General features: G+C 45.7%; 1 protein-coding gene across 1 annotated transcript in view; it reads right to left on the minus strand.

The window, feature by feature from the left end:
* Nucleotides 1–24,328, minus strand: part of LOC127573424 (heparan sulfate glucosamine 3-O-sulfotransferase 4-like) — a 149,803-nt gene extending 125,475 nt beyond the window's left edge. The window contains exon 1 of the mRNA XM_052021632.1: nucleotides 23,317–24,328. Within this exon, the coding sequence (XP_051877592.1) occupies nucleotides 23,317–23,846 (530 nt within the window). The 5' untranslated portion in view covers nucleotides 23,847–24,328. The remainder of the gene's footprint in view (nucleotides 1–23,316) is intronic.
* Between the last annotated feature and the right edge of the window lie 706 nt (nucleotides 24,329–25,034).

A 25,034-nucleotide genomic window follows, 5' to 3' on the forward strand; every position in this document is an offset into this window, starting at 1 on the left:
TGCAGTGAGTGCCAGGGGCAGATCTACTGTGAAGGATGGCAGCATTTCCAATTGTGGCTGATTTCTGAATCTCTCTGCCCTAGGTTCAGGATCAGGAACAAGACTATTTTCTGCACTCTAAGCCAAGGCTCACTGTGCAGAAATCAGGAGACAGAACCCTGGCTACTTCCCCTGGCCCTAACACAGAGATCACTGGGCAGTGATCAGAAAGGAACAGAAACCTTGGCCGATTCCCTGACTCGGTATAGCAACTGCTCTGCCCAGGACCGCAAGAAACTACAGAGAGTTGTGGACACAGCCCAGCACATCAAAGAAACTAGCCTCCCCTCCATGGACTCTGTCTATATCTCACGCTGCCTTGGTGAAGCAGCCAGAATAATCAAAGACCCCACCCACCTGGGTCATTTCCTCTTCTCCCCTCTCCCATCAGGCAGAAGATACAGGAGCCTGAGAGCACATATCACCAGGCTCAAGGACAGCTTCTATCCCACAGTGATAAGACTATTGAACAGTTCCCTTATACGATGAGATGGACTCTTGACCTCACAATCTACCTTGTTTGACCTTGCACCTTATAGTCTACCTGCAATGCACTCCCCTGTAGCTATGACACTTTACTCTGAATTCTGTTATTGTTTTTAACCTGTACTGCCTCAATGCACTCTGTACTAACTCAATATACCTGCACTGTGTAATGAATTGATCTGTAAGATAATATAAGATATCTCTATTATTCACATGTACATCGAAACACACAGTGAATGCATCTTTTGCGTAGTGTTCTGGAGGCAGCCCACAAGTGTTGTCACGCTTCTGGCGCCAACATAGTATGCCCACAACTTCCTAACCTGTACATCTTTGGAATGTGGGAGGAAACCAGAGCATCCGGAGAAAACCCACACAGACACGGGGAGAACGTACAAACTCCTTACAGACAGTGGCCGGAATTGAACCCGGGTCGCTGGCGCTGTAAAGCTTTATGCTAACCGCTACACTACCGTGCCTGCCAAACAGTATGCAAGACATGTTTTTCATGTACCTCAGTACAAGTGACAACAATAAACCAATACCAGGTGTATAAAGGTGATGTGGTTCTTGAACCAACCGGCACCATCCTAATCAATACCTCAGTTTAGCAACACTATGACCACTTTGACCACCTGGCATTACAATAGACTTTGTTTTATTTTTGTTCTAGTTGTGTTCTTTCTTGTATAATTTATGTTTAATTTTTGATTTCCCAATGAATGTTGTGTATCTGATACTATGTGCCTGTGATGCCACTACAAGTAAGTTTTTCATTGCACTGTGCATTCATGTACATGTAACACAGGCTGTAGATCCATGGGCATTGTAAATGAGATTCATTTATTCATAGTAGGTTTCTGTCAAATCCTTGAGCCATAAGGAGAGATTGAACAGATCAGGATGGTAATTCTGTCTTCTCCCCGACTCAAACAGAAGGTACAAAAGATTGAGAACATGTGCCACCAGGCTCAAGGACAGCTTCTATCCTGCTGCTATAGACTCTTGAATAGACCTCTTATATGATAAAGATGAACTTGTGATTTCTCAACCTGCCTCATCATAGCCCTTGCACTTTATTTGTGTACCTGCACTGCACTTTCTATGTAACTGAAACATTATATTCTGCATTCTATTTTGTTTTCCTTTTGTACTACCTCGATGTACTTATATATGTAATGATCTGTCTGAATGGCATGCAAACAAAAGCTTTTCACTGCATCTCGGTACATGTGACAATAATAAACTAATTACCATTTGACATTGTGAATGAGTCCAGGGTGTCTAGGAACAGGGATCACCACCTCATAAAAAGGAGTCAGCCAGTCAAGCAAGAGATTAGACAAAATTTCTTTACCCAAAAGGTGATGACACTTTGGCATTCTCTACCCAAGAGGGTCAGCCACTGAGTTACATTCATCGATAGATTTTTGGATATTAAGGAACCAATGATACAGGGTTAGTGCAGCAAAGTGGTGCTGAAGTAAAAGATCAGCCATGATCTCAATGGATGACAGATCAATGAGAGGCCAAATATCCAACTCCTGCTTCTATTTCTTTTGTTCTTATGTAGTAGGCCAGTTTTGAAGAGGCTTCTAGTTGAGGTCATCCAGAACCCCTCTGTGAGGAACTCTGACAGATAACTAGCTGAGGATGCTCCTATCAGCAAGGCCTGGATAGAAATCTCTGCCTCCGGGTCAAAGGTCTGTGCTTTGGCCTGTCCCTCACCCAAGCAGAAATAATCTAAAGCATTCACATTGCAAGGATCCCCATGTTCTTATTTCAACTGAAGAGAAATGGTTCAAATGTTTAACAGCAAGGTTAATCCCCAATCAGATTAGTTGTTTCAGGAAGCTGGATTCAGGAAAGTACTGAGTTTCAAAATCCAATTACACAGAACCAACTTCAAGCATCGAACAGACGGGTGGATGTGACAGATCGTTGGGGCGGCAGGGAGCTCCGCAAACTTCTCACTTGACATGGTGCCCCAGGCGCCTGCAGCTCCGTGTAGCCACGGAGCTGATCTGAAAATAAAAGCATGACCGTGCTAATTGGCTAATTGGCTGCTGCACTCGTCGAGGCTTGAGGTAGGCAGTTTGAATGAGCTCTCTGCCAACACGCAGGCTGCTCAGTCTAGTGTTGCACCAGCTGTTCTCACCTTCATGTTCCATTTGGATGAGACATTACAAGGTGTCAAACAAAGACAGAAATACACTTGCTTAATATGAGAAGGGCTCATCCACCCCAATTCCCCCCACACCACCCCCAACATACTTACTGATGCAGACTGTTAGCACAGAATGTGGAAGTGTATGAGGATGATCGGCACTAGGAATGATGTGGCTATAAATCAGGGACCCTGTTGGCTCCATAATCACTTATCCAAAATGGTCCTCAGCCCAAGGTTCAGGATATTAATCCATTGAAGATTCAACTCCCTGCTTATTGTAGAGTAACATATACAAACAATGCACTGATGTGTGCTTGGTAGGTTTGTGTGTTTTTGACTTGTGTGTGCTCAGTCCTCTCTGTACCAGATATTCACAGGCAATAGCTTCCCTTCCTGATCCGGCCTCATTCCACCCTCAAAAACCTTGGCATTCAAATCTCTTGTGCCCATGCCATGCTTGGAACCAGGCTCCATTCACCTATTAGCCCTTTGCCTGCTGCTGGGCAAATGGCTCCTAGTTAATCATTTCATTTATAAAACCTTCATCCTCATTTCCAAATCCGTCCACGGGTTCACTCTTCCCCAATCCCCTCCAGCCACACAACTCCTGAAAATATTTGCACTTCTCCAATTGCAGTCCTTTCATAATTCCTGGATGTAATTGCTTCCCCATTGGTGGCTTCGCAAAGCAAGCTCTGGAATTGCCTCTCTAAACCTTTCCAAATAATTGTTATTCTTGTTGAGGTTTGTGTGTGTGTATGTGTCTATGTGTGCGTTAAACGACTGAATATCCTACCTACACTGGTTAATTAGGGAGGTTCACATCTCAGTAATGGCCACTGTACTTGAGACAGTGACTTCAAGAGAAAGGGAGAAAATTGAATGGAATATCAGGCATAAAAAGATCAAACGCTTTCAAAAATCAATATAGCAATGAAATCCTCCTTTAAATCCTCTCCTGCAAACCGTTCCATGTGTTAACAAGATGCTCCAGTTATATAATACTAATGGGATCTGATATTTGCTGTTTAATTATTTTGCTGTCTAGTTACTCAGTGATTAGCCTCAGCAATAATAAACACAATTAGGATTGATGTCATCATTATGAGTGACAAGCAATGATTGACAAACCACAGGGACAACATCTGTTGTCCGCTCCAAGAAACCTAGAATCTTCTATCTCTCCCAATCTTCCTAATATCAAAAGGTTCCATCCTGTGTTTGTTTGCCTCCTTTTAGGGACTATACTTCAAAGTAATCCTCAGTACATGAAGGATTGTTAGATGTGTCTCAACTACCAGTCAAAGAGCAATAAAGATATAAACTCTCCCTTGTTTCTGCATCAGCTCTGTGCTAAGATCAATGCACCACCTAGTAAGTCTGCTCTCATGCTGCTTGTCCTCTCTCGCCCATTACCCAAGTCGCGTGCAGAGTCCTATCAATGTGCACTGAGCTCATCAGATCATTGATCAGAGGAGCTTTTGGCTTTCATCCAGTTCTAACAGCCTACATTTAAAGTGAAGCCATGCCATCGGAAATCTACAAGCACACAACACTCTCTGTGGGCTTCTTCTTTGGGGTTTCTGTGGCACTCTGGCCCACAGCAGCACATGTACTAAGCCCCACACCTGGATCGAGGAAGGGAGCCTTCACACCTTCTCCCACACTCTGACCTTGAATCAAACTTGCCAGGACCTTTGAACTGTGCAACCCCTTCCGTCTCCTGCCATCTCCTCCCGCCTGCAGTCCACAGGATCTTAATTCTGAACATTGTAACCACCACCTTCCTAACAGGACCAACCTTCTCCCTTACTCTCCTGGCAAGTTTGATTCAAGGTCAGAGCCTTGGTACTGTCCGGGAAGGACAGGTTGTGTGGTGAGAAATCTAGGAACTTCTTCCAATCTATTTATTTTTGGGCAACACAAAAAGCACTGGAAAAACTCAGTGGGTCAGCCAGCATCTATGGAGGGAAAGGGACAGTTGATGTTTCAGGTCAAGACCCTTCAACTGGACTGGAAAGAAAGGGGAAGATAGACAATATAAAAAGGCGAAGGGATGGGATGGAGCAAAAGCTAGCCAGTACCCTCTCCGCTATTTATTTTTGGGATCTAGGCAATCATTTCAAGGCCAGCATTTATTCCCTATTCCTATTAAGCCCTTCCAAGAAGATGGCAGTGAGCTCCCTGAAGCCATTTCAGAAGGCATTTCAGAATCAACTGCATTGGTGGGTCTGGAACCACATATTGGTCAGGCTAAGCAAGGATGGCAGATTTTCTCCCTTGAAAAATACTTTTTTTCAGGACAGTCAGTACACCCGGGATTTATTGGTTTGCACATAAAAAACAGTATGCTTGTGGGAATCATACTGCAACAGGCAATGAAGTTTGTTCCTCACTCTCTCAGAGCCTGGTTCTTCTAAGGAAGAGGCTCCGCTCCTCTGTCAGCTACAGTAAGCCTGGAAAATGTGGTGCATGAATGAGTGAAATAAAGTGAAAGACTAAAGGACTGTCTACCCCAAATGTTCTTTCTCATCTGTACAGTCTTCTGTGTCTCACCCTCAGCATTGTGGACATACAGCAAATAATGAGCGGGTGTCATCTCCCTGTTGAAGCTGTACTGATAGCTGAGTGCAGTGTAAACCCAGTATAGTTTAATGTCATTTGTCCACATTGAGAAATTCGAGAAGCCATCTTTCAGGAAGGGAGCAGTGATAAATGGCTGAAACTGACTACGTACCAATGATGATCATTCAACATGCAGGCAGTGCTGCATGTGTACGAGTGTTGAACACCAAAACAGAGGATGCAGAATGTACATACCCTCCAATGAAAAACACCCATTACAGAAATGGCTCTGCAGTTTTGCCCAGATGAGCATGCTAATGTAAAAGGTAGTGAGTACAGAGGGCACCATGCATGTACCAGTGATGTACACTCCAGTACAGAGGATACTGAGCATGTATCAGTGATGCACACTGTCAGTATAGAGGATACTAAGCAGTACAGTGTCTGATTAATATGTACCAGTGGTGTACACTCTCTGCAGGGTAGGAGCTAAATGTGTATTCAGTGCAGATCATGGACCATGAGGAACTGAAGGAAATAAGTAAGAAAATTGTATCTAAGATGCTTGTGCAGTAAAAACCATCAAGAACCTTATGATTTACATCCTGGAGTTTTAAAAGAGGTAGCAGTGGAGATAGGGGATGCTCTAGTTATTGGCTTCCAAATTTCTATGGCCTTTGGAATGATACCTGCAGATTGGAGTGTAGCTTGTATGGCCCCAGTATTTAAGAAAGGGTGAGAGAAAGAAAACAGGGAGTTGTTAATCTAACATCAATAGTAAGGAAATCTATGATGAAGGATATAATAACAGAAATAATAGGGTGAGCAGAGTCAACAGGAAAGTTCATGTGAAATCTGAAAGCTATTGGAGTTCTTTGAGAATATAACAAGTAGGATAAATAAGGGGAAACCAGTAGATATGATGTATTTAGATTTTCAGAAGGCTTTCAATAACATCCTACACTTGAAATTGGTTAACAAGGTTATAGTCTATGTTGAACTGAGGTAATGTATCAACATGGATTGAAAATTGTTTATCGGACAGAAAGCAAACTATGGGAATAAATGATCTTTCTCAAGCTGGCAGGTTGTGACTAGTGGAGGACTGAGGGGTGAATACTTAGACTCCACCCATTCACAATCCACATCCACTATTTGACCAAGGGAACATAATGTCATATTCCCAGGTTTGCTGATGATACAAAACTGAGTGGGATTGTGAATAGGGAGAAGGATGTAAAAAAGATTCAAGGGGATAGAGACAATCTAAATGAGTAAGAAAGAACATGGCAAATGGACTATAATATGGAAAAATGTGAGATCGTTCACTTTAGTGCACAAAACAGAAAAATGGAATGGGAAACATTGATGTTCAAAGGTACCTGGTTGTCCTTGGGCACAAGCCACTGAAAGCCAAAATGCAGGTGCAGCAAGCAATTAGAAAAGCAAATGGCATGTTGGCCTTTATTATGAGAGGATACGAGTATAAAAGTAAACTTGTCTTGCTGCAATTATCAAGGTCCTTGGGGAGACTGCACCTGGAGTATTCTACGCAGTTCTGGTCTCAGAACTACAAGCCCAGAGACTTGTATTCCAAGATAGAGAATGCTGAATGTGTAGCAATGAAACTCATTCTTGGGTATAGAGTCAGCTGAATGTGCACATGTCACAGAAGGAGAGCAGCAAAGATTTGCTGCACTGGTTTCTGGGATGGGTGAGATTGGGTAGACTGAGCCTGTATTCTCCAGACCTTATATAAATAAGAAGTGATTTCAGTTAACCTGACAAAAAAATTAGCAGGACCTGACAGGGAGATGTAATCCCCAGCCACCTTAACTGGGGTCACAGTCTCAGAATAAGGGATAGGTTGCTCAGAATTGAAATGAGAAACTTCTTCACCTAGAAGGGGGTGAATATTTACAAATATCTTCCATGGAGGACTGTGGCTGTTAAGTTATTGAGTTCATTCAAAACAGACATTGATAGATTCTTCTGGATATTACGGGAATCAGGGGATATGGATATTGTGCAGGAAGATGGTGTTGAGATAAAAATATCAGTCATGATCTTGATGAACAGGGAAGAAGGTTCGATGGGCCACATGTCTTGCTCCTAATTCTTATGCTCATGTTCTTTAACCATGGCAATTGGCAGCAACACAGCCTTTGTGTTGACACTGATGACTACAGAGCGCGGTACCTATCCCCCTACCTATACTATTCCCTATCACTATTTTGTTCCTTTCCATTTCTCCAACTTGCTCTTCCTCCTTGCGGGCTGCTAGAACCTGCACCTGCTGGACAAGTGCGAGGGCTGAGACTCCTGTAACACTACTCTTTGGATCCACATATCTGCCTCACTCCTAGTCACACCCTCCTGCCCCTCTTCACTGGTCTGGTCTCAATTTAATCCTAGGGGTATGGCTGCCTTCTGGATCAGTGTCCAGGTAACTCTCCCTGATGCAACACAGTGCCCATATCTCTAGTTCAGGTTATACTCACAAGCTATAGATTCCTGTTATAGTCATGTGTCACAATGATTTTCTTCAGCTCCCACATACAGCAACTGCAACACATGTCCTGCCCAGCTATGCCTATCTTAATTTAATTTATTTACTTAATTAATTTTATTTTGCTAATTCTTTAAATATAAAGCAGCAATTCCTTGGGAGTCCCTTACTCACCAAACACCAGCCCGTGTCTGCGTGGGTTTCCTCCAGGTGCTCTGGTTTCCTCCCACATTCCAAAGACGTACGGGTTAGGAAGTTATGGCCATGCTATGTTGGCGCCGGAAGCGTGGCGACACTCGCGGGCTGCTCCCCCAAAAAATCACTATGGAAAAGATGTACTTCACTGTGTGTTTTGATGTACATGTGACTAATAAAGATCTTATCTTATCAGTGGACACTGCTGTGTTAAACATGCTGTGCCCTCACAAAGCCATCAGCCTCATTTCCCTGTTCCATAAGTCCTGAATTATCTGACTTCAGTTCACCAGTTCTGGTTAGTTCCCTAATTTCCTGGCAGGATGGTTGTTTTTCTATATCTATCTAAATATTATATATATATATATATATATGTGTGTGTGTGTGTGTGTGTGTGTGTGTGTGTGTGTGTATATATATATATATATATATGTGTGTGTGTGTGTGTGTGTGTGTGTGTGTGTGTGTGTGTGTGTGTGTGTATAGATAGATATATTCATTGAAGGGATGTGGTTCCACAGGCTGAGCCAGCATCTAGTTGCCCAGTTGCCCTTGAGAAGGTGCTAGTGAGCTGCTTCTTCAACCACTGCAGTAAATTTTTACTATTTTCTTACCACTGCAAGTGAAAGCTGCAAGATAATCTAATAGCTAAAGTAAATTAAATATTTAAGATGGAATCACCTCCTTACTCACCAAGTCCACACGTCATAGATACTGCAATCAGTGAACACTGCATACTTTGTTAAACTACTGTGCCCTAGCAGAGCACAGAGACTGTGGATGCTGGGCACATGGCAATGAAACATAATCTTCATTACAGAGTCTGTTGAATGTACTGGTATTGGTTTATTATTGTCACTTGTACCGAGGTACAGTCAAAAATTTGTCTTGCATACCGTTCGTGCAGATCAATTTATTACACAGTGCATTGAGGTGGTACAGAGTGCATTAAGGTAGTACAAGGTAAAAACAATAACAATACAGAGTAAGGTGTCACAGCTACAGGGAAGTGCATTGCAGGTAGACAATAAGGTGCAAGGTCAAACAACGGAGATTGTGAGGTCAAGAGTCCATCTCGTCATATAATGTGCACCAATACATTACCTCCCAGTACATTAGGGGTTGACTGTGTACTAATGATGTACCCTCCCAGACGGCTCAAATATCTGATTGCTTTAATTTGTTTCTGAACATCTTGAGATTGTGAAGGCTGCTATATAAAAGCAACTCTTAGATTTTCCATCACTGGAAATGTTGTAATTGTCCACAGGGAACACATTTCCATTCTGACGCTGTGCAGAGTCAGCTGGCCCTTGCTTGTGCACATGGCAGTGCATGAGGGATGGGCAGCTGTGGGATCACCACTCCCTGCCTCCTGCAAGATGTGGCACAATGGTACAATTACAGTTCTGACTGTTCCCCACGATTCCGTCCAATCAGAATCCTGTGTAGCTGAGGTACTGGATTGGAGACTCCAGAGAATGGTAACTTGGTCTGAATCAACCCCTTTTCAGCTGAGGAGAAGCAGCAAAATCTCCATAAGGAGATAATTACTTTGAGCAAGTTTTAGAAGCCTGGTGTGAAAATACCCATCCGCAGGAACGGCAGGACATCTGAAGAAGGTGTGTCCCAGAAAGTCTCCGACAATGACTGAATGCTGTTTCAATGTACACAGACAGACTTTCTCAGCATGAGTTTAGGGAAAGAGCTATAAACAGCCTCCGTATGTTCAGTGTGAGAACCTTGGCTAAGCTGAACTCCTCACTCTCCTTGCCCACCCTGTGGTGTGCACTGTACAACACGTGACTGAAATCTGGAGCAAACAGTTTGCTTCTGGGCCCAAATTCACTGTGAACTTAATGTGTGGAATAAATTTTCCTTCTTTTGCCTGGAAGTTATTGCCAAGTGACGACTGAGATTGAAAGATAACTGCAAGCACAGGTTGGGTGTTCAGTTTATAAATAAACTGTTCCTATGTAAAGTGTGGAGTGGTTAACTCTCCCTCAGCTGAATCCATCCCAAGAAATAGATATCGATCAACTCACTATCTGATGGCCTTAATCATTCTCTGGCTAGCTGGCTAACTTGCTCAGTTGTGAGTGTAACCCACTGCAACAAGCTTGGTTGGCTTGTACCTTGGTAAGCAGGCCACTATCTTCCCAACAAGATTCAGTGGACACCACCTCTGTCTCTGAATAAGAAGGCTATAGGTTCAAGTGCTACTGTGGAGACTTACAATGCAAAGTGCTACTTAAACTGGTTGGAGAGTTTTGAGAGATTATTGCTTTGTCAAAAGGGCAATCCTATGAGAGGGGCAGTACTGAGGGAGTGCTACACTGTCAGAGGGGCAGTACTGAGGGAGTGCTGCACTGTCGGGGGGCAGTCTGAGGGAGTGCTGCACTGTCAGAGAACAGTACTGAGGGAGTGCTGCACCGTCAGAGGGGCAGTACTAAGGGAGTGCTGCACTGTCAGGGGGGCAGTACTGAGAGAGTGTTGCACTGTAGGACGGCCAGTGTGGGGGAATGCTGATCTACTAAAATGTGCTCGCTTTCAAGTGCAATGTTGACCAGAAGCCCTCTCGGATCAATTTAAAAAATTATTTGGAGAAGGGGAGGCGTCTTAAGAAAAAGAGTATCTAATCTGAGTGCTCCATCCCTATATCTATCAATTCATAAATGTCTTATTATTAAAATCCATCAATCACATTACGATATCACGTGCCCTATATCACAAACTGAAGGAAGGTTCTGTATTTATATTGCACCTTTTCACCTCAGGATATGCCAAAGCACCAAGGAGATGTGGACAAGCTGCAAGTTCACCATGCCACCCTTCGCTCTGCTGTTCCCATCAGTCTTCAGCTCTGGAATATCTCCCCACTGGTGCCTTTAAGCACTCTGAAAAGCCTGCTGATTCGGGAAGTGCACTACCTTCTTCCAATCCCCACTCTGTGAATTATTCCTCCCCCACCCTTTCAAACACCTGGTCAGGTGTACAATATCCCAGTTGTGGCTGGGTGCACTGGCCCTTTCAGCCTTTCAGTTCTCAAGATCAGCAATCCCTCGGTGAAGCATGCCAGCTGTACAGAAACAGCAAGTTAGCTGTGCTGGGCTTTTCTTTTTGTTAGCAAACAGGATTAAAACAAGCACCTACTACTCCTCAGTCATCTCAGTACCTACTCTATTGTGTTAATTCCCTGGCTACAACTAGAGTTAAACTAGCAAATGAACTTTGGTGACACATTTGTTGCACTAACCAAGTCCATTAGCTGGTTCAAATCAAGTTGCATCTAAACAATACTGACAACAGTCTGTCCCATCTCAGTGTATACCATTGGGCAAAGTGTCATCCATAGAGTTCTTCCTTGTCCTTTCCCTAAGTTGCCATCAGGAAAGTGTTGCCTCTCTATCTCACACCAATGCAGAAGACCAGAAGAATTTGGGGGTACAAGGTTGAAAGAAATAGCAGCATGTCAGGTTAATATGGGAGCGAACGGTAGATTTTATCATAGCAGATGAACATTAAAAGGTAATGAACCTACATTGACCCTCAGTGAGGCTATGGTTGGAGTATTATGGAGTATTCAGGCCCACATCATGGGAAGGACCTTGAGATAATAAAGAACAATGCTTTGTATATTCAGCTGCTGCCTTCAAGAGGAGGTGCAGGCTTTAAAAACTGGGATCTTCTAATAGAACTGTGCAGATTAGAAGATATTGATATCCCAGAAATATTTAATTACAGGGTTAATTGGAAAGGGTAGATAGTCAATCACTGCTATATTAGTTGTGTGAGGGTCCATTGGTTGTAAAAAGGCAATTCGAACAGAAGGCAGGAGAAACCTTTTCACCCACACGAGCAGGAGGCCGAGGAACTCATTCATATCAATGATGGGTGGACGAGAAATGGGACCAATATTCCCGAACAGATTGGATGTGGAAGGAAGAAAGGGGGATGGAGGGATATGGTAACAGGCTGGGTAAGTATGAACAGGAATGCTTGCTCATGTGGTAGGTATTGCATCCGGCCCCTCCTGCCTGCTGCACAGCCAATCAGATCATGATCTCAGCACTGCTTTCTTGTACTAATCCCTTGACTCCCGAAACATTCACATCCCGGACTGATTAGGCTGACGAGCTGGTCTTTGTGCAGTAACTTCTACTTCCTTTGATACTTGAAATAAAACAGAAAATATTGTGGAATTTTGATGAGGAGAGCCTTTTTGGATAATCCTGCTTTTGTCCTGGGCCATGTGTTTCATAGAGTCAAACCGAAATCACGCCTGGCATCAAGCAACCGTTTGTACTAATCCTACCTGAAATCCAATTTCCCCCACATTCCCAAACGACCTACACACCAGGGACAATTTACAGTGGCCAACTGACCTCCTCACCTGCAGAGCAGAAGCCATAATATTGTGTATCTTTTTTTATTTTGCAATGAATAGATTTTATACCTAATCTCAGCATCAGGAATCTTGGGCCAATCAAAGTGCTCTTACTAAGCACTGAGTCTGAGGGTTCAGCATGTAGCCATGGCTGACATTTCAGTGCCATACTTAAGAAGTGCTGCACAGTTGGAATGTCCAGGTTGGAATCTATTTGTGGTCGACAGGAGGTTTATATATATGTTGAGTAATAGCCCACTGGGAATGTGTTAGAGTCCCAGATCAAAGAGTTTGGGATGGTCTGATATATAGAGTAGCATATACAAGAGTGAGTTACAGGCTGGAATCTAAAGCAGGAAGTTCATGTAGAAGAGTGGCAGGCAGGATAACATGAGTGTGTTACAGGCTGGAATTTAATGACGGGCTTTGGTGGGTTTATATATAGAATAATTTACAAGCTGGGATCTAATTGAAAAGTTCTAGGGAGGTGTATATATGTAGAATAACAAATAGCTATGAGTGAGTTACAGGCTGGAATTTAATTAAGGAGTTTGGATATTTTTTTATGAAAGCATTCTTAAAATGATTTAACTAATTTTAGACACTCATGCAGGAACAATTTTCACAAACACCCACACAGATTTATGAAAAACAATTAGTTGCTAATTTGTGATGATGGTGAAATATCTTTGTGATTCCGAAGTAAAGTCTGTGTGAAATCTATTGTGTCAATTTATTGCAATTTGTGTCCTGCTGTGACTGCAAATGGGAGCTAAGGTGTGTGGGTGGTTCCTTTGGCTAGATCACGTCCTCTCACCTCTGAATTCTGCTTCCAAATCCAGCATAGAGGGACGGGACGTAAATCTCCTCTCTGACTGGCTGATGGAGTTAAAGGAAAATGGGTTTCAGGTGAGGGGATGGTTGCCTGTGTAAAGTTCCTACAGGGCATTGGCATATAGCTAAACATTGCCTCACCGCAGGACTAATTGGCATTAAAGGATACATTTAATGAATGCGTGGTGTGAGATTTAATTAGTAAAATGTATCTAAATCAGTCTCACAAGAGCACAAGAATAATTTGGATACATTATGGAAAGAGATCACATTGGTTCAATGGTGGGTACGCTACTAAATTGGTATGTGTGCTGGATATGAGTAAGATGGGTTTTATGTCATACTTGTACTGTACCTGCCCTGGGAGTGTACGATGGGAGAGTGTAGAAGGAGCTTTACTCTGTATCTAACCTGTGCTATACCAGTCTTGGGATTGTTTGATGGCACAGAGGGAGCTTTAACTTTGTATCGATCCATGCTGTACCTGAAATAAAAACACTAAATGTTGGAAATACTCAGCAAGTCAGGCAGCATCCGAGGAGAAAGGAATAGAGTTAACATTTCAGATCAATTGCCTTTCCTTAGACTTCGTGATAAAGGTCATTAACCTGAGACATAAATACTTTTTGTCTTCACAGATGCCTGACATGCTGAATGTTTCCAACATTTTCCTTCTCACATTTCCAGCATTTGCAATTCTTTGCTCTCCATACTGTATCTGCCCTGGAAGAGTTCAAGGGACAATGAAAAGGGAGCCTTATCCTGTACCTACCCCTTGCTGCACCTGCCCAAACAGTTTGATGAGGCAGTGTAGCAGAAACTCTGCTGCATTCAGCTTGTCCTTTGATGTTGCTGATGAGCACTTTGATGTCATAATTAACTCAGAGTTTGTTTTCCAACTAAAACCCAGTTCTGTCTACACAACCTTACCTAATAATCCTCCGATCTCAACTAAGCTGCCTCAGACACCCTCATTCCTGTTCATATTACCTTTCAGATGATTATTCTAATATGCCTTCCTTGTAAGGTTTTTCATAAATCTGGGACTACCTAGACCTCTGTCACCTATGTTTTAAGTTTATCTTGGTCCCAGTTAAGCAAACAATGTTTTGATGTTAAAATTATCTTCCTTGTTGTGGGGTCCCCCCATCCCTATAATCTCTTCCAACCCTACAACCCTCACTTTAGCTGCAGTGTGTCCATCTGTGCAGCATCTTGCCAACCCTTCATCTGAAGTTCCTTGCAATCCCCCATCCTCTACTATGTGCAAGGATAAAGGCAGAAAATATATTGTACTTCTTTATTGTCACTGGATCCAAATGCTAGAACTCCCTGTCCCATGAGATTGCAGCAGTTAAAGAGGGCAAGTCACCTCCACATTCTCATAAGCAGGTAGGGGTGGACAACAAATGCCAGCTTCGGGCATGGCCCCCATCTCCCATGAATGGATTTACATAAAAGCAGTCTGTTCTCCAATTCCAGCCCTTGCTCAGCCCCAAATTTAGTTGCTCCAACACTGGCAACTGGCTAGCCTCAAGCCCTGAAATTCTCTCCCTAAACCATTCTGCATCTCTACCTCCCTTTAAGAAGATCTTACAAGGCTACTTCTTTGACAAACTTTTTCATCATTTGCCCTTCTGGGGTTCAATGTCAATGCTTTGTCACATGACATTCTTGTGAGGAGCCCTGAAATGTAAGCACTACCTTAAAGATGCCATATGATTGGAAGTTATTATTGTTGCCCAATACGGGAAGAATTCTAATACTTAGCACGAACATTCTTCACCTTGACAGGTTGAAAATGAAAGCATTAAATATAATGACTGTCAGAGACCCCTTTTACATTCTGGGCTGTCACAGGTTAAACCCATTGTCGAGCATGCTGTTTGAGTGACTTAAATTAGAACAGGTTGAAGTCTTCAAGGTGCCAAAAGCTGTGGCAGTATCAGTTGGTGTTATCTGGCATGAGGTGAATGTTAAATCAGGCTTTGAGTGTTATGCTAAGGGAGGTTTCAGTGATTTTTCACACCGCCATCTATCTCTGCTGCAAGTGTTATATTTTTTCCCTGAATCTGGCATTGAGTGAGGAAGGAGAAAGTGGGAGAACAATCCACATCAGATCTAAGCAAAGCACATGTTGTGCTGCACGAGGGTCTGATGCGTGCTGTGTTGCTGTTCTCCTCCCCAGCATGAAGTGCTGACGAAAACTGAACAGTGGCCATCTGGTCCACACCAGAGCTTCATTCCCTGTTTTCCCCTACCAGCTGTCCCACCCGGTCTTTGGGCTGAGTGGCAAAAATTGTTTCAATTTGGTTCCACATCTGGAATTGGGCTTAGCCCCACCTCACTGTGAGAAGATGGAGCAAAAGTAATTGCAGGTCTATGGGAGTGGGACAAGCTGCATTGCTCTTGCACAGCTCGATGAGCTGAATGTGACATGCTTCCATTATTACAATGGACTTTAGCTGCATCAGACCAGACTGTGATCAAACCAGTGATCCAGAGATCACAACCCATATTGATAATCAGAAGTAGATAGTTAGAAAGTTATCTGAATGTATCCATGCAACATGGAAATACCTACACCGGGAAGATAGCAACTCAAGAGGCACAGCATGAGGAACTCGCAAACTGGCACTCTAAGAGTAAACAGCAAACATATATATCAAATATCCCAAGGATACAGAAATGACTTCCACAATTCCTAGACACAAAGAGGCTCATTTACCAAATAAAGACGAGCAGCAGAAAAGTGGGGATAGCGAGCTGTGACCAGTCACTCACATGAGGAATGGTGGCTATGCTGAAACTGGATTACCATCAGTGCGGCTGTAGTCATTAGGCTGGGTTTGTTTTCCCCGGAGTGGAGGAGGCTGAGGGGTGACCCAATAAAGGGGTACGGAATTATGGAGAGAGGTAGGGAAGGTAGTAAGAATCTTTTTCCCATGGTGGGGTGTCCACAACAAGTGGGCATAGGGATAAGGTGAGAGGCAGGAGGTTAGAGGGAATCTGAGGGGGAATTTTTCCACACAGAGTGTGGTGGTTCGAATCTGGAATGGACTGCCTGCATGAGTGGTGAAGATAGGAACTCTCATGACGTTTAAGAAGCAAGCAGACAAACACTTGGATTGTTAAGGCTTAGAAGGCCATGGATCAAATGCAGATAAATGGAAAGAATATAGATAAGCACAATGGTTGGCATGGACATGGTGGGTTGAAGGGCCTGTGTCTGTGCTGTGTGACTCTATGACTATGACTCTGTGACGACATTGAGAGTGGGGCATTAACTGTGGGTGTGACTTATTGGATTAACATCAAGAGGCTAAAGTCAGTAACACAGGGCATTGGAGGGTGGGGTTACTAACTGAGTGTGTGAGCTGCTGGATAGACATCAGTGGAGCTTTATGTGGGGCATTGGAGAGTAGGATTATCTGGTGAGAGCATCAGAAAGCTGGGCTAACATCAGTAGAGATGCGGTAAGGATAGTTTTATATGCTTAGCAGAAATCTGCAGTCTCCCCAAATAAGAACCAGTTTACAAATCTTGAAAATTATAAAACAAATACTTGTCATGGTTAATCATCAAGCTCCAAATCTCAGGGTGGAGCCTGGATCAGAAGATGCCTAGGTTGAAAAGTCGGCACTGCAGTGAAGTAGCTCTCGCTGACCCATTCCTAACCCAGAGTGCCAGGTTGAGTGAATTTCACTCCATGAATACATGAACATTGGAAGTGATTCTCTGTCATCTGAATTCCTGAATGCAAATGACTAAACGCTGCCGGATTATTGTGTGACTTTTGGGTATGGGGAGTGAAGCACATAATAGGAAATGCACAGAGCAGCAAGATCTGCAATGCATGAATGCCACCTTTAGTTATGTGAATGGAAGGTGATCCTACACACAGCTCTCTGCATTTTGGGCTGAATTCAATAAAAAAAAATCTTGAAAGAACAGAAGCACAGTGTTAGAATGGAAATAAGAAAGCAGGCTGTCATTTGCTAGGCAAATGCATCCCTTGCCCAGACAGCAGCCTGACATTTTCCACAGCCTTTCCCATCTCTCCTGATCTCATCATCATGTCTGCGGTCAGTTCTCCCCACACTCCACCTCAGCTCCAAGTGCCAACTCCTGCAAATTCTCCTCCTCTCTGCAGCTTTGCCAAGCTGCACCCAGAGCTCATTGACCTATTCTGATTCATTCTTTTGCTGGCTCTCAAAACAGTGGAACACACACACCCCTACCCATCCCCCACCACCACCCATCCCAGAGGGTTCCCATCTGCAGCTTGGCTCATCCAAAAACCTCCCTGCATTTGGATACCCACCTCTTTTGCTGACAATTCTCTATATTCTCTCCAAGGGACTATGTGGATATAACTCTACCAGCATTCAGAACCATAGTCATCGGTTATTGAAAGCGGAGAACTAATAGAGGGATTTTGTCCCTATTGTGGATGTTGGGATAGCCCATCACCATGATTACAGAAGGCCATGGCATTGCAGCTGCTCAGTGGCTCAACAGGTAATGCTGCTTCCTCACAACTCCAGCAACCCAAGTTCAATCTTGCCAAAGAGACACAGGTGCTGTCTGTGCAGAGTTTGCTAATGTTCTGGTGCACATGATGTAGGCAGGCACGGTAGTGTAGCGGTTAGCGAAACGCTATTACAGCACCAGTGACTCGGGTTCAATTCCGGCCACTGTCTGTAAGGAGTTTGTATGTTCTCCCCGTGACTGTGTGGGTTTCCTCTGGGTGCTCCGGTTTCCTCCCACATTCCAAAGACGTACGGGTTAGGAAGTTGTGGGCACGCTATGTTGGCACTGGAAGCATGGCGACACTTGTGGGCTGCCCCCAGAACACTCTAGGCAAATATGCAAATCACCATGTGTTGCGATGTACATGTGACTAATAAGGAAATATTATTATCTACCTTATCCTAAATTGGTTTATTATTGCCACATGTACGGTGAAAAACTTTGTTTTGCATGCCATCCATACAGATCATTTCATCACATCAGTACATTGAGGTAGTGCAAAGGAAAAGCAATAACAGAATGCAGGATTTAGTGCTACAGTTACAGGGAGAGTGCAGTGCAGGCAGACAATAAGGTGAAAGGCCACAAAGAGTTAGATTGTGAGGTCTTAATCCAGCACCTCACACCCTCAGTTAGTAACCCAACTCTCCAATGCCCTGTGACCGCATGGGTTTCCTCTGGGTGTTCCTGTTTCCTCACACATCCCAAAGACATGCGAGTTGGTAGGTTAATTGCCCACTGTAAACTGCCCCTAGTGCGGGCGGGTGTTTGGAGAATCAGGCTGGAGTTGATGGACATGTAGGAGGGAATAGATTACTGGGAAATAAGTGGTAGAATGCGAGTGATGAGATTGTTCTGAAAACCGGTGTAAACCCAATAAGTCAAATGGCCCCCTTCTACGTTGTAACAAAATAGGAAAATAAATCTAAAATTTGAATAAAGCAACAAATTCCTGAAGTAACAGGAGCAGACAAAAAGTGCAGAGAATGAAAGATTGGAGAACTAGAGAGTGAGAATGAACTGTTATCCTTGGATAACACCTCTCTCACACTTAATCATCTTTATGGTCTTCACATAAGACAGTGTTTCAGCTGATGGTGAGTGTTCCTTGAAGTTTGGTGTTCTATAACCACCCCTGATCACTGGATACTTACATGAAAAGCATTTGATGTTGAGCTGACCAGAATAATGACTGGGGTGCAAAGTTATGAACAAAGGGTTGAAATGTTGGATCTATCCCTATTCATCAAAGGTGGTTCAGAGGAGATTTAATATTTAAGCTATGAATCTTTGCCTTCACCTCCACCTTTGGTCTTCACTATTGGAGCTGGCTAGTGGGAGACTCACCAATGAGGGGACCATAATTGCAAGATAAGGGGCCAATCAGCTGAAACTGTACTGCATGGAAATTCCTCCTCTCAGAGGGTAGTGGAATCTTTGGAATTCTCTGCCCCTGAGGGTGGTGGAGGCCAGATCACTGGACGTACTCACAGGGGAGATATTTGAAAAATTGAGGAATTGAGGCTATGGGGAACTGGCACAGAAGAGGAGTCGAGGGCTGGGTTAGATCAGATGTGCTCATATTGAACGGCAGGGCAGGTTTGAGGGGTCAGGTGGCCTGCTCCTGATCCCATTTTCTTGTGAGAGATCTTAAACATCTTTCCATTTCCTCGAAGTAGCAGGCTGTGCTTGAGTAACAACCATCACACTCTCCAAACTGAGTTGGATAATTAAAGGTTAAATGATGGAGGGTCATAAAATCCTGTCTCCCTGTGCATCTCCCCAGTGCTTCCAGCCAAATGTGTCAGATCCGCTCTGTCCCATTCATGTAAAGTCTACTCCAACAGCAACCAACCACACTTAACACTTGACCAAAGCACGGCATGGAGAGAGTTATTTCCAAAATGTTCCCTCTTCTTGACTTCCTTGTGGTACTGCGATGTGCAGTGACCCAACAGCTGGGCCTGAGTTGCCACAGTAATCTGCGGCTTTTTGTTGAATAAGCATGTGTTACTTTTTTGTTTGTGTTTGTTGTGGACTTCCTGGTTAAAAAAAGACAACATTCATGCCCATAGCTCATGCTGCATCTGTTCGCCAACCCAAAGTGCTTCAAGGGCCAATAACTTATCAGAATCATTGCTCTGTCCATAACAATTCACGGCAATATGAGTGTATCGGTCCCCAATATGACAAGTAATGTCCTGCTTCACTGGGCTGTAGTTTCTGAACATCGGAATAAAGTCACAATCAGTCCTAAGGTCAGAACGGAGCTAATGCCACTGAAGCAGTGAGGGAGGAGTAGTGTCTTCACCTTGAAAGTCAGACAGAAATAACATCTCCCCTTGAAAACAACAGTAACTGCACTTATGTAGCATCTAGAAGAGTTTCACAGGAGCTGCATCAGATTGCTGACTCTGCCATGCTGGATGCAAGGACAGGCGGCCATAGACCTGGTCAAAGAGGTGAGGGTTATCATAAAAGAGCAGGGGAAAGTGGAGAGGTTTAGAGAAGGATTCCCAAACCTCAGACCCTTCCAACTGTATGCACAGTGTCCTGTATGGCAGCTGGAGTGTGGATGTGAGGGTTATGCAAGAGTCAGAATTGGAGGAACACTAAGACCCAGTAGGTTGTGAGCTGGAGAAGATAACAGGGACAGGCCAAGGAGGAGTGTGGAAACAAGGAAGGGAATTTTAACATCTCACTCTTTCACACTCTCCCTCTCTTTCTCCCTGTTTCTCTCTCAGCTGTCTCCAGTAAGACCTATCCTGTCCTACAGACTGCTGTGGCTGCCTGGGTTGAGCCTCTGAGACTTGAAGTGGTCCTGGGGTGAGAGGCAACTGGAGACGTGCCACTCGGGATTTAGTGATGGCACATCTTCGAGTGGGACGGTGGATGCAACTTCACCCATGCAACTGCAGGCTTGCAAGACCTTATACTCAGACACAGACCAGGGTGTCTCGGGATATGGGCACTGGGGTGCACAATAGACAAGTTGAGAGGACCAGACATATAATTTAGAGGTTATATGACAAGTTTACACACAGGTTAGGAGACCTTTCAGTCCATTGTCCCAGTGAAAGGTCATTGGCCTGAAACATTAACTCTCTCTCTCTCTCTCTCTCTCTCTCTCTCTCTCTCTCTCTCTCTCTCTCACTCTCTCTCTCTCTATCTCTATCTCTCTCTCTCTCCATGGATGCTGCCTGACCTGTTGGGTATTCCCAAGATTAGGGAATGAAACATAATATCACCAAGTGTGCAAACAACACAAAGCTGGATGGGAGTGTGGGCTGTGAGCAGGATGCAGAGAGGCTCCAGTGTGATTTGGACAGGTTGAGTGAGTGGGTAAATGCACGGCAGATAACGTGGGTAAACGTGAAGTTATCTGCTGTTGGCAAAAAAACAGGAAGGCAGATTATTACTTGAATGACCATAGTTTGGGAAAGAGAGAGGTGTAATGAGACCTGGGTGTCCTGCCCACCAGTTACTGAAAGTAAGCATGCAGGTTCAGCAGACAGTTAAGAAGGCAATTGGATGTTGGCCTTCACAGTGAGAGGATTTAAGTACAAGGAGCAAGAATTTAATTGTACAGGGACTTGGCAACATCACATCCTCCTTATTCTATGCAGTTCTGGTCTCCTTACCTGAGGAAGAATGTGTTTGACATGGAGGGAGTGCAGTGAAGGTTCATTGGACTGATCTCTGAGTTGGCAACACTGTCTTGACCCAAAACGTCAACTGTCCATTTCACTCCACAGATGCTGCCTGACCCACTGAGTTCCTTCAGCAGCTTGTTTTGTTACTGGAGATTAGAATGATTGGGCACACATTCGCTGGATTTTATAAGAATGAGAGGGGACCTCACTGAACCTTACAAAACCCCAATGGCATTGGATGGACTGGATGCAGGAGGGAAGTTCCCGATGGTGGGAAGTCCAGAACCAGGGATGGTGAGATGAGGGGAGATTTCTTCAGCCAAAGAACGGTGAACCTGTGGAATTCTCTACCACAGAGGAAACTGAGGTCAAATTATTATAAGTACTCAAGGAGTCAGATATGGTGATAAATGCTGCAGAGATCGAGGGATACGGGGAGAAAGCGGGAAGAGAATACTGAAGGTGGATAATTAGTCACGTTCGTGTTGAATAAAAGAGCAGACTCGAAGGGACGATTAGCCTACTTCTCGTTTCTATATAGCTAATTTACTCTCACTATTTCGGATTTCCAGCGTTTTTTTTACGTCTCTACCGAATGAAAGAAGTTTCAAATAGCCCACTCCCCTAGACTCGTCCCTCTCTGCATTATTTTTTTCGAGCGTTCATCTCAATCCCTTCAGAAAGTTCCCACTAAATCCGCTGCCCTCCCAGGTCAGAACTTGCCGGGAAAGGAAAAGCTCGCTTTCTCTTTGAATGATTTTGCTGCACAGTTTAAACCTGTCTCCCATGCTGACCGAATCTCCCGGTCTGCATGGACACCCTACATCACTGCCAGCACAGCTCAAATGTCCCGGGTCATTCTCCGGGAGAACCACGCTGGATTCTCCAGTAAAGGCACAGAAATCGTTTTCCGCGGGCTCTGCCTCAGCAGACGCACAGAGCTCGTCGTATATCGCGGTACAGATCACACCGCGCAGCCCTATTACAATAAGATGAGGTGAGCACTGCTTATCCAGGATATAATGATTTTTTACATAACACATTTGGGGCATAGAAGTAACAGGAAATATATCAAAAGCTATGTCTCCAAAATGTACAGCATTTCTGTCCGTGTCCCTGGCATTAAAAGGATAAACGAGACACCTCCTCCCGCACCCCTGGTTTGAGTCTGCTTTCGTTTCTACCCTATGATGGGAGACCTGCCTCGGTGCTTTGCCCCGACCCCTTCTCAGGTGGAGAGAGGCGCACAAACATACCCATTAGCCTTGCATTGTATCCCGCCAGCTGTACGCTCAATCATCTCCACAGCATGTAAAAATCCCAACGCACAACACAGATCATTCTTAACGCATCTTTCGCAACTGAGCGGGGAGCAGTGATTGAGCCCGGGGCTGTGCGGGAAGAGGGTGCTTTCAATAACTTCGCCTTGCTGACTATTGCCCCGGGATGCCGAGGAGAAACGGGGCCGGATTCGCCCCGCCCGGGAGTTCGGTGTGTCACCCCAGGAGAATGCGGATCGCAGCCTGGACCGGTGCACGCATTGAACAACGCAGGGGAGGGAAGAACATCGTATTAAGTGCAGCGTGGACCGAGCTGTTCCCACTCCCTGCGCGGACAGAGAGAGAGAGAGAGAGAGAAGCCAGAACTCCGCGCTTCAGCCCGTCTCCTGCGAGAGTGTAATGTCTCTGGAACAGATTACACACTGAGTCACGGCTCATAAAACGCATCGCAAAGGCTGAGGAGAGCAACGGAACACATTTTGCCACCGTAAATGTTGCATGTCTCCTCGCGTGCATTACATGCAGCGTGAGTGCGCTCGAATTAAGCTTCAGGCTTTGAGCTGGCGGATTATAAGTCAACTGTGCAGAGCCAAAACATTTTAACCCGTTGGGCGCCGGTGCAGCGTCACGGGGCAGTTTGGGGTGCCCCACTCTCTCAAGCTTACCTGTACCATTCCAGCCCCTTGTCATAGTGTCTATCGAAGAAGTGGGGCTCGACCCCGACTGCCCTGACGTCCGGGTGCACTCGGATCGCCTCCAGCAGCGCCCTGGTCCCTCCTTTCTTCACGCCGATGATGATGGCCTGGGGAAGGCGTTGCACACCGAAGTCAGGGGTACTCGATTCCTGGATGTCCCTCTCCAGCCAGTTCTGCACCGTGTACAGTTGAGGCGGGCTGGCTGCTCTCCAGCCGCCCGTGCTGCCCGCAGCCTCTCCCGGCGGCCCGGCCGGACTGACCGTCTCCACCCTGACCCCCAGCCTTGGGGAGGTCGCTCTCTCCTCGGCCGCTTCCTCCGCCCTCTGCTCGGCCCGGGACTGGGACAGGTAGCCGGCGTCGTGCAAGGGGAACCGGATGGAGGTGTAGCAACTCATCAAAGTGTAGCACACATAGGTGAGGGAGAGAGAGAGTGTGAAGGCAAAGAGCACCCGCTGTGATACTTTATATGGCGGGACTGTTGCACTGGACCAGAAAGCCATTTCTGTCAGCAATGCTGCTCCGATAACAGTTGAGAGACATCTTCTCACTCCAAGTATAGCATGAACCGTTGCAGCAAACTGTCCCCATCTAATCCTGATGGAACGAAATGACCTCTGGTTTATTTCACTACAAGGCACATTCTATTGCAGTCCGAACATTGGCTCCTGCCTGTTTTATTTTTCTTGTCTCCTCTTCCCCCAGGTTATTAATTTTTGTTCTGGCAAATTGCAGTTTGGAACCTCCTGGTTCTGACGGGGTCCACCCGCAGCCACAGCCCGCTTAGCACGGGAGGCATCCCCGCTTCATGGTCGGAGAGTCCGCCGACTGCCGCTCCCTGCCACGGCGCGGAGCATCTGCCCCGGGGATCCGGCGAAGCCCCGTCTCCGGCTGAGCGAACCGCCAGCGCCAGTCGGCAGCGCGCAGCCCAGGTGAGAGCCGCTGCCGGCAGCGCCGCGTCTCCGCGATGTGCGGGGCAGCTGGTCCTGAGCGCTGGCCCCTGCCTCTCATCTCCTCCTCTCTCCACCTCCTCCTCCTCCTCCTCTCCTCCCATCTCCACTCCGCCCCTCACTCTCCACTCGCCAGCTCTTCCAACCTCCGTTCCTCATTCCTAACCTTCCCCTCTTCCCCCTCCCCACCCTTCTATCTCCGCTCTTATCCTTCGTCCCCCTCCCCAACCTCCCGTCTCACCCTTCTCCCCCTCCCCAACCTCCCCCTCTCCTCCCGTCTCACCCTCCTCCCCTCCCCAACCTCCCCTCCTCCCCCTCCCCAACCTCCCGTCTCACCCTCCTCCCCCTCCCCAACCTCCCCCTCTCCTCCCGTCTCACCCTCCTCCCCTCCCCAACCTCCCCTCCTCCCCCTCCCCAACCTCCCCCTCTCCTCCCGTCTCACCCTCCTCCCCTCCCCAACCTCCCCTTCTCCTCCCATCTCACCCTCCTCCCCTCCCCAACCTCCCGTCTCACCCTTCTCCCCCTCTCCAACCTCCCGTCTCACCCTCCTCCCCCTCCCCAACCTCCCCTCCTCCCCATCCCCAACCTCCTGTCTCCCCCTCCTCCCCCTCCCCAACCTCCCCTCCTCCCCTCCCCAACCTCCTCTCCTTCTGTCTCACCCTCCTCCCCTTTCTCAACCTCCTCCACCCTCCCCTCCTCCACCATCCCTCCCCACCCTCCTCTCCCCAAATACCCCCATCC

This window comes from Pristis pectinata, chromosome 8 (genome assembly GCF_009764475.1).
Source record: "Pristis pectinata isolate sPriPec2 chromosome 8, sPriPec2.1.pri, whole genome shotgun sequence".
Classification (NCBI taxonomy): Eukaryota; Metazoa; Chordata; class Chondrichthyes; order Rhinopristiformes; family Pristidae; genus Pristis; species Pristis pectinata.